At 45.4% G+C, this 13,834-nt stretch overlaps 1 protein-coding gene across 1 annotated transcript in view; it reads right to left on the bottom strand.

The window, feature by feature from the left end:
- The window catches only part of LOC146860809 (sperm-specific sodium:proton exchanger-like), a 5,538,638-nt gene that overhangs the window by 62,049 nt on the left and 5,462,755 nt on the right, over positions 1-13,834 (bottom strand). Inside the window, exon 25 of the mRNA XM_085646172.1 lies at positions 9,567-9,702. Coding sequence (XP_085502298.1) covers positions 9,567-9,702 — 136 coding nt within the window. The remainder of the gene's footprint in view (positions 1-9,566; positions 9,703-13,834) is intronic.

Below are 13,834 nucleotides of genomic sequence, written 5' to 3'. Positions count from 1 at the left end.
GCTTCTTCTTGAGTGACCACTAAGTCTTCCTGGTAAACTTCCCCATAATACTTTTGGAAGGCCCGTTCTATAGCCTGATTTTTTAGAAAGTAGAACCCCAGATTGTTCACACCTTATCTCCTTAATTGTATTCCTAACTTGATCGTTCTTAACTTTCCAAGCTAATAATTTACCGGATCCCTCTCCATATTCAAAATGTGCCAAACGACTAGTATCCCACCTTTATTTTAGCCTCCCCTGGACAATTGTTGAGAGAGTTTCCTTTAGGGTCTCAATTTCAGTCAATCTGAGATCTTGTTGTCCCAGATTGCTTGCTGAAGTCAGGTCATCTTCAAGGTAACAAATCTGCTGTTCCAAATTTAAGATCTCCTGATGATATGATCTTCTCCTGGCTGCTGCAAGGGTACCTAGTCTGCCTCTTAAAAATGCCTTATATGCATCCCAGACCGTGCCTATCGAAGAGGAGCCCAGATTATTATAAAAAAACTCTCCTGTCTCAGAGGTTAACATTTCAAGATATTGTGGGTCGAACAGGATGGAGCAGTCTAATGTTCATCTCGATTGAGAACACAGTTGACCCAATTTAATTCGAAGTAATATAGCTGAATGGTCTGAGAGATGTACCCCTATATGATGAATATCTAGTACTGCCTCCCTTAGTTTATTATCAACTAGGAAATAATCGATCCTGGAGTGGTGCCTGTATTTTTTATTGTGAAATGTAAAACTTCTGTATAGGCCCACTCTCTCTCGCCAAACATCCGAAAGACCTAGTTGTTTATTGAAATGATGCACCATTGCCGACATTTTAGGATTAACTGCCGCCTTACTGTTCGATGATCTATCCAGCTTATGATCAAATACAGCATTAATAATCGGGTCAGAAAAGTTTAATAACTCAGCATATAGGGCTTCCAGAGGACCTGTGTCATCTTGATTGGGGCCATAATAGCCCACCAACGTATAAATATGGCCAAAAATCTTCACCCTGACTATTAACCACCTGCCTGAAACCGCAGATATCTTGCCTTCTATCGTGATGTTTGTTCCCTTTTTGATCAGAATGGCGACACCCTTTGTTACCGCTGTTTGCTTTGATACAACTGCCCAAGAAATCCATTTTTTAGCTACAAAAAATCTAGTAGCTTCCGCCTCTGTCAAGTGGGTCTCCTGCAGAATGAGAATTTGTGCTTGACAATCTCTCAAGTATTGAAGAATTTGTTCTCGTCTGGCTCTACCCCTTAACCCGTTAACATTCCAAGAGAGTATTTTTATCTCATTCATTGCTTTCTTGACCACCATCTATGAGCTCGATTCTGATTACACAGTAAATAGAGATTGAAATTCTGGTATGGCAAATGAGGATATTGTCCCCCCCCCCCCACCTCCACCCCCCCCCCAGGAAAACCCTTCCATGACTTATCAAATTAGGGAAACCCTATGGGTGCCCTTTGTCCGGAGTAGCCTAATATTATACATGTATATAATCTGTATTTAGAAAAGAAAAACATTTTTATAGGAGGACAAGAGAAGAAAACAAGAAATTCAAGAGGAAAAACAGGAAGGAAAGGTACGTTTCGTATCAGGGCCCTGACTCAAAACTCTCAATAAAGTTGTCTACTTCGTCTACGCAGCGAAAGGAATGCATTTTATTGTTTAGCATTACCTTCAGCATTGCTGGGAATTTCAATTGCACAGATGCCCCAAGTTTCTTTAAAGGGTCAATTCTTTTGCCTAACTCCCATTGCCTAGTGGAAGTCTCACTCGAGACGTCTGATCTAACCTCGAAATTTACTCCATCAATCTGCAATGTTTTTTTTGTCAATGCACGAGAAAGGACTTTCTCCTTTAGGGAAAAAGTCAAAAAATTAACTAGAATTCTTCTTGGCTTAGGCCTGTTTGAATTAAGTCTGTATGGGTCTCTATGGATCCTGTGGATATCTCTACTAATCTCTTCCTCTGTCTCTTCCAAAAGTAACTCTTTTTTAATTAAATGCACTAGAAAAAGTTTAATATCGTCTCCTTCCTTGCCCTCTGGAATTTTTAAAAACTTCAAATTATTTCTCCTTTGAAAGTTTTCCAATCTCTCGAGCCTCTCCTGTTGTTCCCTATCTCTTCTTTACAATGCCTCTATCTCTGCTGAGTTGCCCACCAGTGTTTCCTTAAGGACCTTTACTTCCCTTCAAGGAGCCCTGTTCTTAAGCTTAGGTCATCACATTTCTTCTCCAGGTTATCACAGGCATCTCGAATAACTTTTTGGTTATTTTCTGAGATTTCAAAGCGAGTTTATAATTCAGTCGTAAGGCTTTTAAGCAACGAGGTAATAGATAGATCATCATTAACAGAGGATTTTGGGGAAGATGACATCTCCTCATTGGGGAGGTTGTTAGTGGTTACCATTTCCACAAAACTCGAGGGGATAGGAAAGGTCTCAGAGGGATCAGGATCTATTTCTAAGACCCGATAGCGATTTAAATCTGCGACTTCTGATGAGCCCTCCGTGTTTATATTTATATCCAGTTCAGAGGCAGAAAGCAGAAACTGGGTACTATTGTTCATTTTGATTTGATTGCCCTGCTCCGCGTTTGAGTCCATCCCAGCGCCAAGTGTTGAAAGTGTTGAAAGGGGGTCACGCAAAACTGTGGTTTTTGGAAAGATTTTAAAGTAAGTCCTGAGTGAGGGAGTAACCCTAATCTTTCGTTCCAGATTGGATCTCTTTTTAATTCTATTTCTTGTTACCGTCTCTTTAACTACAGGCTCCTGTCTTGATATGGACCTGTTAATAGAATTTATATTGTCCGGTACCTTTTGCACTCCAGCTATCTTTAAATTAGAATCTGCTTTATTTACTTTACTGACATTATTTGGGGTCACCTCTACTGGGGCTGCAACCACAAGGTCCACAGCACCAGTACTTCTTAAAGTGTACCTGGAAATCTTCTTGACCCCCTCGGGTTCCGCTAACCCTTTTCTCCCCCCTCTTCGCAACTTAGAGCTCACACAACTTAAATCAGAAGGCAGGGATTTCTTAGAGCGAGCACTGGAGGATAACAGAGTTAGGGACCCTACCTTATTTGTAAGTTCACTTTTTGTTAGCGCTGGAGACACCGAAGTAATAAACACTGGTCCAAGCCTCTTTTCCGATTTAATTTCTTCGACGAGAGAACCCTGAGGGGAAAACAGGGGACTGGTGCTGCTCTGCCTGTCGCCAGCCTACCCCTGTGGAGCTCCAGCGCCGCTCTTGACCACGTCCGCTCCCCAGCCGTAATGAAAAAACAACGGGAAGCGCAATGCTATCGACAAGCGGGGGAAACGACAGAAACAGAAAATACTCTAATCAGAGGTAAGTGGCAAATCAGCGGGATTTCTCTCCATCTATCCGATTTCCTACCCGTTCCTCATCCTCCCCGTTATGATACCGTGCGTTTACAGATAACAAACATTCCCCTGACTCCTAAGACTCCAGGCGCCCGCGACCTGCCTCCTTAGCTGGCCGCCATGTTTTCCAGCCAAACTGACCCCCCTGCCTCCTTAGCTGGCCGCCATGTTTCCCAGCCCCCTCACAATGTTCTTCTGAAGGATCCTGCCCCCACCCACCGGATGGCGTGGAGGGGAGTGCTGCCGCTGGAGTAGACTGCGGCCCATTCTGACCCCAACACAATTCCTGCAGACTGCTCCTCCATCTGAACTACACGGCGCAGCAGCAGTGTGCCTTGGCAGCGGCACCCATTATGGGGGTCAGTAATCACCTGCATGCAGAGGCGGCCGGGCTAGACCCCGGTGTGGTTTGTGTGTGGGTTGGCTCCGCACCTGCTTCCCTGTCTACCATATAGAGGAACATTGTTTGGATTAATTGCTTGCTGTGAAGGGTCCGTCCCTTCTTCCACACCTCTGGTCCTATTACCATCATGGCTGCTGATTTGAGTGCGGCATGCTCTTGCCAGCCTCTACAGGACTCTGCTGGTGCTGTTGGGACCTACCCACCACCACTAACCATGACTCGTGACAAACCACAGAGTGCCAACCAGAGCACCTTTGATCGCTACGCCGGCGCTGGGGTGCACTCGGCGGATCCGACGAGTCAGAGCTCTGCTGGTCCAGGCAGCGCTGCGTTGATGGCAGTCAAAACGCAGTCACGTGACACGCTGGAGGCCAATATTGGGGCGGTTGGGTTGGATGTGATGCTGAGCCGCCAAGACCTCTGCAAAGCAGTGGATAGGATAAGAGAAGCCGAAGCTTGAATATCAACTACAGAGGACAGGGTTGCATCCCTCCATAAGAAGGTGGCCTCTTTGGAATCTATTTCAAAGGACCTCGCACTCCGAGTAGGGGATGCCGAAGGAAGGGCCCGGAAGAACAATCTTCGCTTTGTGGGCTTTCCCGAGGGTTGTGAAGATGCTATCCTCACACAGGCCAGGTTAGCTGGCAAAATCTAGATTAACTCCCATCACATCCTCATCTTTCCTGACTACACGAGACTGGTGCAGCAACGACTGCAATTGTTTACTGCTGCTAAAGCCCGACTGCGAGATCTCAAGCTCCAATATGCACTGCTCTTTCCAGCCCAACTGCGAGTCATTTACGAATCACGTACACTTTTCTTTGATACTGCTGAAGTGGTTTTTGCCTGGATGGATGAAAGGCAGAAACTCAAACCACACACCCCGCCGCCCTTTGAGTCGTCCTCTGGGGAGGCCACGCAGCGACCTGTCAAGCCCAAAGTAAAAGTGAACCGAAGATCACGTTTGCAGTCTCTCATACTCTCAGGGTGCTTCCTGCTCCCGGGTGGCTGGAGATCCACGAGATTCATTGCCATCAGATTCTTGAGACTTAGGCCCCCGAACAATGTCCTTCTGCAGACTGGACTGGCTGGTGAACTCTTCTTCATTTTTTATGTTATATTCCTATTTAAACTGTGTTATACTCGTATTGGGGCCTTAAAACTGTGACCTATCCGATCTTTTTGCTGATGTCACTATTCATGGGCCTACGTATGGCCATCCCCCTGTCCATCTTTCTCAGTACCCGAGGATATATTGTTTGTTTGGGGACAGTTCTATGGGTAACCGTTGGTGTGGGGCTGTGCCTTGCGTCCATTGGGGCAGTGGTGCATCGCCCACCATGACAGATACTTCTGCGGTTTTTAGGTATTGGGTGGGGTGTGGGGGGAGGGGTTTGGTTTTTTGAATTATTTAATGTTTTTTGTCACTGCCACTAGGTCTTCCGCCATATGTGCTCCTGAGATTGCCAATGTCACTCACTTTGTTAGTTTGCTATATCTGTGCCACTACCCTCTACGTCACAGGAATTAGCGGGAGGCAAAAGTAGAGAGCTCCGAGTCCTTAGTTGGAATGTCAATGGTCTACTCGACAAGATTAAACATGGAGCTGTGCTGCACCAGGCAAAGCAACACAAGATGGATGTCCTCCTTCTACAGGAGACCAACTTAGCAGGCACTAAGACGCCCTGTTTGGGACGCTTTTGTTTTGCTCACACATATCCTGCTGGCTTCACTAGAGGCTCCCGGGAGGTTGCAATCCTCATACCTCGCAGTGTCCCCTTTGTCCATAGCCGAACTTGGTCAGACCCACAAGGTAGATTCCTCATGATATACGGGGCACTGTATGGGGTACCCAATGTTCTAGGTAGTGTATACGCGCACCCCCCCCTCTCGTGGTCCCTAGTGGAAAAATTAACGATGTTCTAGACTGACCTTCCATCAGTATTAACTCTAGTTAGGGGGATTGGAATGATGTTATGTCCCCGTCACTAGATAAGTGGTGTGCTGTGGTCCGAGTTACCGAGACTCCAAACTCCAAATTATTGCCCCTAGTTCAGGGTTTGGGGTGGGTTAATTTGTAGAGGACTGTACACCTCAACACATGTGCATACACCTATTTTTCTGGTGCCCATGCATCCTTCTCTCGTTTAGATTACATCTTTCTCTCAGGTGCGCACAGACATAGGTTGACCGAAGCTAAGATCCTCCCCAGAGGGTTGTCTGATCATTCACCGGTGTCCATTCTCCTGTCCTTGGACCATTGGCGTTCCCAATTCCGATAGCGTTTGTTGCCGTGGCTGCTGTGGTATACTAACTATAGGGAACATATCCATCAATCTTTAGCTGACTATTTATTGTTTAACACAGACTCGGTGAGATCTCCAGTCACACTGTGGGAGGTGATGAAACCCACTCTCAGGGGTGCGGATTTTGCCTTCTGTGCTGCACAACTCAGACAGCGACAAGACAAGCTACTACGGACCCATCTGCCATTGCGGACTGCTTTGCCCTGTAAATTGCGGATCTGTATTCCCCCCATGAACTACTGCCTGCTGACCTTGTACAGATATGTATTGATGACTCCTCTCCCCGGGCGCTGTCCGATGCAGCGTAGGATGTGCTAGATTCCCCCCCATCTGTCGGTGGATGAACTGGTGCTCGCACTACTAGATATGCGAGGCGGAAAAGCACCTGGCCCGAATGGCTACCCTTGTGAGTTTTACCAGAAATATCACCCACAGCTCTTAAAGCCTTACCTGGAGGCTTCCTGGGAGAGTGGTGGTCTTCCCCCAGATTGGCGGCATGCAGAGACTGTCGTGTTCTTGAAGCCAGGTCGTCCACCGGAACATTATTCGTCTTATCGCCCGATTTCGCTGCTTAATGTGGAAGCTAAGCTTCTAGCTAAGGCGATTGCAAACTGCTTAGTGCCATATATTACAGAGCTGATCCACCCTGATCAGGCAGGATTTATGCCAAACCGCGATACACGTCACAATATCAGACGTGCCCAAAATACTATCGCCGCAGTTAGTAAACTCGATACCCCTGCTGCACTTCTGGCCTTTGATTCTCTAAGCTGGACGTATTTGTTCGCCTTGCTCGATCATCTAAATATCGGTCCCCGATTGCTGAGCCTTATGCGCCTGCTCTACACTGACATAACTTCCTCAGTCCGAGTGGCCGACTAGGTTTCTAGGAGTTTGCCTTTCGGGCAGGAGACGCGTCAGGGCTGCCCGCTCTCCCCTTATCTTTTCGCTCTTGCTATGGAGCTGCTTGCAGCTTGGATACGTATAGACTGCAGCTGCGCGGTTTCGAATGGGCACCGGGCATATCCGACCGTATAGCGCTCTACGTGGATGATGTCTTGTTTTTCCTCACGGACCTTAACCGCTCTGGTCCACACCTTCTCTGCATTATGCAGATCTTTGGTAAAACATCTGGCCTCTATATGAACCAAGGGAAGTCCTTTTTGTGGCCACTGCAGGGTGGAGTTCGGATGGGTGACTGGTCGCGAGAAGTGGTGGTGGTTCCTGACGGCTTTAAGAATCTGGGAGTAAATCTCTCATCGTCTCAGGCATTGGTGTGGAGCAAAAACCTAGCTCCCCCTATGGACACAAATAGGTGACTAGACGCGAGTGGGGTCTCATTTACCCTTAACTCTCTTTGGCAGGTCTGCTATTTTTAAAATGATCTCCCTGCTTCGTCTCCTCTATGCATTGCAGAATCATCCCTATCCGATAAAACCAACATTGTTTCTCCAATTTAATGCTATTCTGGCCCGTTTTCTCTGGGGGGGGGGGGGGGTTGCATCGCGAGTGGCCACTCCAGACGTTCAGGCATACTACATTGCCTCTCACTTACTCATCCTCAATGATTGGTGGTATTGCAGCCGCGAGGAACCGGCCTATGCTGTGGAACGCTGGCTACTGGGAGATAATGCTCTCCACATGGTTCTGTACTCAATGACGCTGCTTCAAGAGCTACCACCTGCTACAGTTACGGTCTTCAGGACTTGGAAGTTGGCGCTCCGTCAGATGGATTGATGGGGGAGACTCACTAGGGAAACTTCACTATTGAGCAATGGACAATTACCACAGCTGACGCACTTGTCCTACTTTCAGGGCTGGGAAGCCATTGGGATAGATATGGTGGGGGCAGTAGTGTGTGGATGCAGTCTGAAGTCCTTTACAAAAAAGTCCTACAGTGCAGGGGAATTTACATTGTTGCTGACCAGTCTGGCCCTCTGTGCTCCTTCTCAGTTGCAAGCTTTCTCTTTTCTGCCGTGCCTCACACTGAGCCAGGAGTCGCACTTCCTTCATGCCTCGTTGGATCCCTGAGGCGTGTTTTGGGGCGGCAGCCACAATACCTCCGCCCGAATGCACATCGGCTCACGAAAACAGAAGCATCGCAGACCTGCCCGAGTGAGCTTAAGGAGACACTTGCTTCACTGCGCTTCCCCCTCCTCCGCCGACAAACTTTAAGAAATCCAGGAATGCTTCTGATTTCATGTCAGTCGTTAAGAGTCCGCAGCGTCTCAGAACCAGCTTGCTTTTTAGTCATGCCATATGCATGCCCTGTGTAGGGGTTTGCAAGATTTAATTCAATATTCTGAAGAAGGCAAGGTGGGGTGGGGTTCGGTGACTCTTTGTGGCACAAAAACACCAGTGTTTCCATCGGCGAGACACCGATTTCCAAAGAATACATTAACATCCGTGTTTGAAAGGAAAAAGTTTCGGCTTTTTTGTGAATATTTTTGCCATCTGCTGGGCACTGCGGGAAAAACTTATTTATGCAACATGACTCGTATTTGGCAAATTAGTTTCTGGTATGAAACGCTTTAAATGGCTTACAGTGAGCGTCAGAGCACTGTTTTATTAAAAACACACTTCTAAGCGGGAAGAAAATAGTGTTCGGAGTAAAGGGGCCAGTAGCCATGGAAGGATATTAATACACGACATGCTCTTTATAAGGAAGGGCTAACAAGCCTAAAACCAATCGGAAGGCAGCATTTAGGATATAAGCCAATGAAAAAGATGGGCGGAGGGTGGGCGGAGCTTCCGCAAAGCTTCCACACTATACTGAATACTGCATGCCTTGCAAAGCGTGCAGCGCATGCGCTGCAACGCTAGGCTCAACCTAAAAATGTATGTGCCACATCCTAAAGCTCCAAAAACAGAAGTTTGATTCCTGCATTTAGTTAAATATTAAAATAACACACATTAAAAACAGTCATTTTTATAGTCACAATTGATTTTACTGTTTTCACTCTATAAACAGCTTAGCGTAATCCATACTAGCTACAAAGTATTGTACATTTGTATGTGCACTCACTTTCAAATGCTTCCTACATGTTTTATCCCCATTACAAGATGTCCACCACTCTATTATTGCCTGAAATGTCTTTGTTCTTCAAGGCTAGGTAAATAAAGACCTGCTTCACACTATCTATCCGGCCACTGGTCAAATTGTATATCATCTCTACTTTTGGCCTCTGACGAGCTTAATAGCATGATGTACTATTTTGCAGGTGGCAGGGTAAATAGCAGATAGTATGTAATATTTGGCCAGGTGCCTTAAAAATACCCACTTCCTTAACTGAATATGTGTGTAGACTCATGGGAATTACAGAGCCTCACATTTTTACCAGAACTCTTTTTTGCTTGGATTTTTTTTTTAGATGCAGTACCCTGCCTCTGTTAAATTTGGACTCTCACCACCTAACATCTTGACAGAGACAGAAACATGAAACAATTTAAAATGAATAAGATTTATTTGGATTTCTCACCTCTTCTCCGGGCTGCTGCATGTTGAAGGCATAGAGCACTAGCGCAATCGTTTAACTTATCACTTGCACTAGCCTTTATAACATTGGAAGTGCTTGGCACAATAAGTAATTTTGTTGTATGAGCGGTACCTTGTACCTGGAAAATGATTGAATAAGAAAAGTTGATTAACATTTCAATTACACTTTTTAACTTCACTTCACCTTTGTTTGTCATGTTTTGGTGCATTTCATACCCCCCCCCCAAACCCCAAAATACTATTATTAATGTCCTTCTATCAGAATTATTTTGAGGGAAATTTAAATGGAACTATTTCCAATCGAAGTGTCTTTCTTCTTGTAGGTGAAATCTATATTATGCACACATATTTTCTAAAGGTTTCGCAACATGCATTCGCATGCTGAATACAATGGGGCAGATTTATGAGGCCCGTTGCGCCATTGGAACGTCACTTTTTGTGACGTTCCGTGGCGCAGAAGCCTGCGTGATATTTATCAGGCAGCACTGAGCCACTTTTTTTGGCTTAATGCTGCCTCATAAATATCAGTCCCTTTAACGCAGTGTTCTGCGTTAAAGGGGCGTGCAATGGGTGTTGCTGGGGGCGTTCCCAGCAACATCCATGGCCTTTTGAGACTGCCCCAGATTTACGAGAAATCGTAAATCTGAGGCAGCGCCAAAAGCTTCCGCCTCCCCAGGGGAGGCGTAAGGGAGGCGCAACGGGGAGAAATATCTGTATTTCTCCTCGATTTTCCTTTTTCTATGTGTGCTGCATTCTGCAGCACCCATACAAAGAGGAAAAACCTCGTGATTATTTTTGTACAGAAAGGTTTCCCTTCCTGTACAAAAATATTCATCTCCGCAACGCAGGCACCCTTGCACCATGGTGCAGAGGTGCCTGCGTTGGCGCAGGCAGCCCATTGTGCGCCGGCGCAGGGGAAAAGGACAGGAATGCGCCGCATTTTATAGATACGGCGCATCCCTGCCCTTTTCTTTTGCCGTAGGGAAGCGCAGCAGGCCTTCGGCAAAACCTCATAAATCTGCCCCAATGTTTATAACATCAGCCTTATAGAGAAAATAAAAACACAACTATCGCAGCACCGTACAGTCGTACTGAGTCCTTCACATTGATCATAGATGCCAACATTTTAGAACAGGAAAGTGGGAGATTGTGAAAACAAAGTAGGGGGAATGTGTTTTCCCTATTGACGTCCATTGAAGCGGAGGCAATTTGAGGCGTGAGGCAGCTAAAATAAAGTCAATTTTCTGCTTCACAAACGGTGAATCTCCGGCCTGAATCGTGTCTGTTGGCATGTATGCTTTCACTGTGAGACACCAGGGATGCAATCATAATATGGCAAGCAGAAGTGCTGTTGTAAATTGCTCATGTAATTTCCCATTTGTGATTTCCCATTTGTGATTCATTAAGTAGATTTACAGAGTGATTGCCCCGCTGGAATTAAAATTGGATCACTAAAGGACAATTAGCGAGACAATGAAATGTGTAGCTAACCCGGTATATTTCAAATACAACCATAACTCAAATAGCGAGATGTGGGGATAAGGGGGAAGGGTTTAGATTCCCAGCATGTATCACATCTAGGGCTCAGTTTCATATGTTGACATTTTTGTATAATGTTATTTATTTAATCATCTTTTTAAATGTCTTTCATTTGTCTCGAATATTTGTTTAATAGTGATTTCAAATGCCTTGATTTAGTCGAACATGGTGCAACAGCTAAACCTGTTGCTGGATATGGCGCAAAAGCGTTCCATATGTCAAGGGGCAGATTTACAAGGTCTGGCTCATCTCTGCAAATCAGCAGGGATGCGCCAGAACACTTGCGACCCGCAAAACTACCCGGGCGCCACCACTGATGCGACGCGGCGTGCCGTGGCGCGCCGTGGCGCATGGATGAGCAGATGCGTGTCGCAACCCCCGGCAGAAATGCGGCGCATTGCTGGAGTCGCGACGTGGCTCCAGCAAGGCTCGGGGGTGCCCCATGGCTAACATGTTGCGTCAATCCTTACGCCTGCTTCAAGCAGGCGCATGGTTTTGACGCAGCATGGCTGTAAAAGTGACTCAGTGAAATCTTGTAGATTTCACTGCGTCACTTTTACGAGGCGTACCTGCGAGGGAACGCCCAGCCTGTGCTGGAACGCCCACATGAAACCTGACGCGGGTTTCATGTGGCGCAGGGGTTTACAACGTGACGCATCTCCCTAGATGCATCACGTTGTAAATACAGCGCAACATGGCGCATGATTTACACCGCCACTGCGTCACAGAAGTGACGCAACGGCGGCGTAAGTGTGTCGCAAGGGGCTTATAAATCTGCCCCCAAGTTTCGAAATGTGAGCTCTCAGAAACTCCAAAACACACACAAGTCCAAACATTTTCAGGAATTTGCATGTTTTCTTTAAATGGATCTCCGATGCACAGTTGCTCTATGAAAGAATACTACTATTTACTGCTCGAAATTTAGATATGCTGGTTTTCTTTTAAAGGACTTGAACGCCACCAGTGGGCTGACACTGGTATAGAGCAGCTCAAACAGAATATTGATAGGCTTTAAAAAAGCGCTGTGTGACTACTACTAACCAGTTACTCTATCCCGTCAAAAGAAAACTTTAGCATAGTCCGATTTCTCCCCCACTTTGGGTGGTTCCGCTTCCACAGTTTATCTGATTTCTTTTGAGTGAAAGAAAATTAAATATCTGCCAGTTTGTATAATTTGCAGTATTTTTTGTCCTCTCCTCGTCATTCTCTCTTTTCATTGTTTGAAAGCAGACTACCCAAGATTACTCTTTTAACCAAACATTATTTTGTGGCTAAATGGCAATGTATCAAAACAGGATCTCATCTGACCTCTGCATAAGGTACGCTATTGCATTTGCGCTTTAAAGTGTCACTTTGCATCATATAGGATAGAAGTGGTTCACAAAAACACAAGAAGGGAAGTAGTCATTGTTATCCCATTGCTAACAATATAAATGCAAACTCCATTATACTGAAAAACTACCAGTGGCGGCTGGTGACATTTGAAAGTGGTAGGGCTTAAAAGTCAGGGATGAGTGTTACGTCATGAAGTGAGCGAGCCCGACTATCATACGGGAGAGTTCTTTATAATATACATTTTAAAAAAGAGTGGAGAAATTATTGGTTTATAATATTTATCCATAGAATTGCATGATTGAGAAAATGTAATGCCTATATCAGTGGAAATGTGCTATTTATGAATGACAGTGCGCTACTGCACTATCCTCTAGTGATATATTTGCGACAGTGTGCTCCAAACGGCACGACCACTAGTAACATACTACACCCTTACGGATGACAAGCATGAGCCTTGTGTTCTGCAGGGCTGGTTTCAGCTCATCAATAATGGCAGGTTCACTCCCAATTTGGGGATTACACTGCTTAGGCAAAACTTCTATTTATTAGAGGGGAAATTAAAGAGGATAAAAAAGAGGTGAGGCGCTAAACAGATAAAGTGTCTTTATTACAATTCTACCTGTCGGTTTCTGGGCAAAGCAATGTATTGGGGAGAGGAGTTTGCCTAACTCCTACGGCGGTCGACCTCGAATCTGGGGAACTGGGTTCGAGTCTCGGCAATGACCCTGCGACTCTGGGCAAATCACTTAAACTCCCTGTGCCTAACACAAATGAATGTTTCCTCATGTAATGCAACTGGTGCTATGTAAAGCGCTCTGATACCTGATTCGGGTCAAGTTTGCGCTATATAAAACTCTGTTAAAAAAAAAAAATTAACTAAAGAGATGACAGCATGCCTCTATACAGCGATAGCTTTGCAGATAGCAATACAACACATTAGTAGTACAGGATTTTAAGTAATGTCATCATCTAAATTCAACTGCATGAGCTAAGGAATGGAGTCAGAAAGATTAAATGGCAATCAAAAATTACAGTAATTATTTGAGGAAAGCCCTTTAAATGTGTTCTGAAGCAGTCTTAATGACCAAGGACTGATAATTAAAGCAGATTCAGATAGAAAGGCAATGGTAAAAATGAAAATAGACGATTTTTCAGAAACCTAAAATATGAACAAATTGCTGGTAAGTTACATAACGGTGAGAAAGGCAATGGTAAAAATGAAAATAGACGATTTTTCAGAAACCTAAAATGTGAAAAATTGCTGGTAAGTTACATAACGGTGGACGAGCTTAGAGGCGACCCCGCCCGCGCCTCAACCCCCACATTACAATCCCGATAATGTACGGAAAGGGCGCACGGTTCATAATCTTGTAATAG

Source organism: Triturus cristatus, chromosome 3_1, assembly GCF_964204655.1.
Source record: "Triturus cristatus chromosome 3_1, aTriCri1.1, whole genome shotgun sequence".
In the NCBI taxonomy this organism is placed as follows: domain Eukaryota; kingdom Metazoa; phylum Chordata; class Amphibia; order Caudata; family Salamandridae; genus Triturus; species Triturus cristatus.
This window is presented reverse-complemented; position numbering and strand designations above follow the sequence as displayed.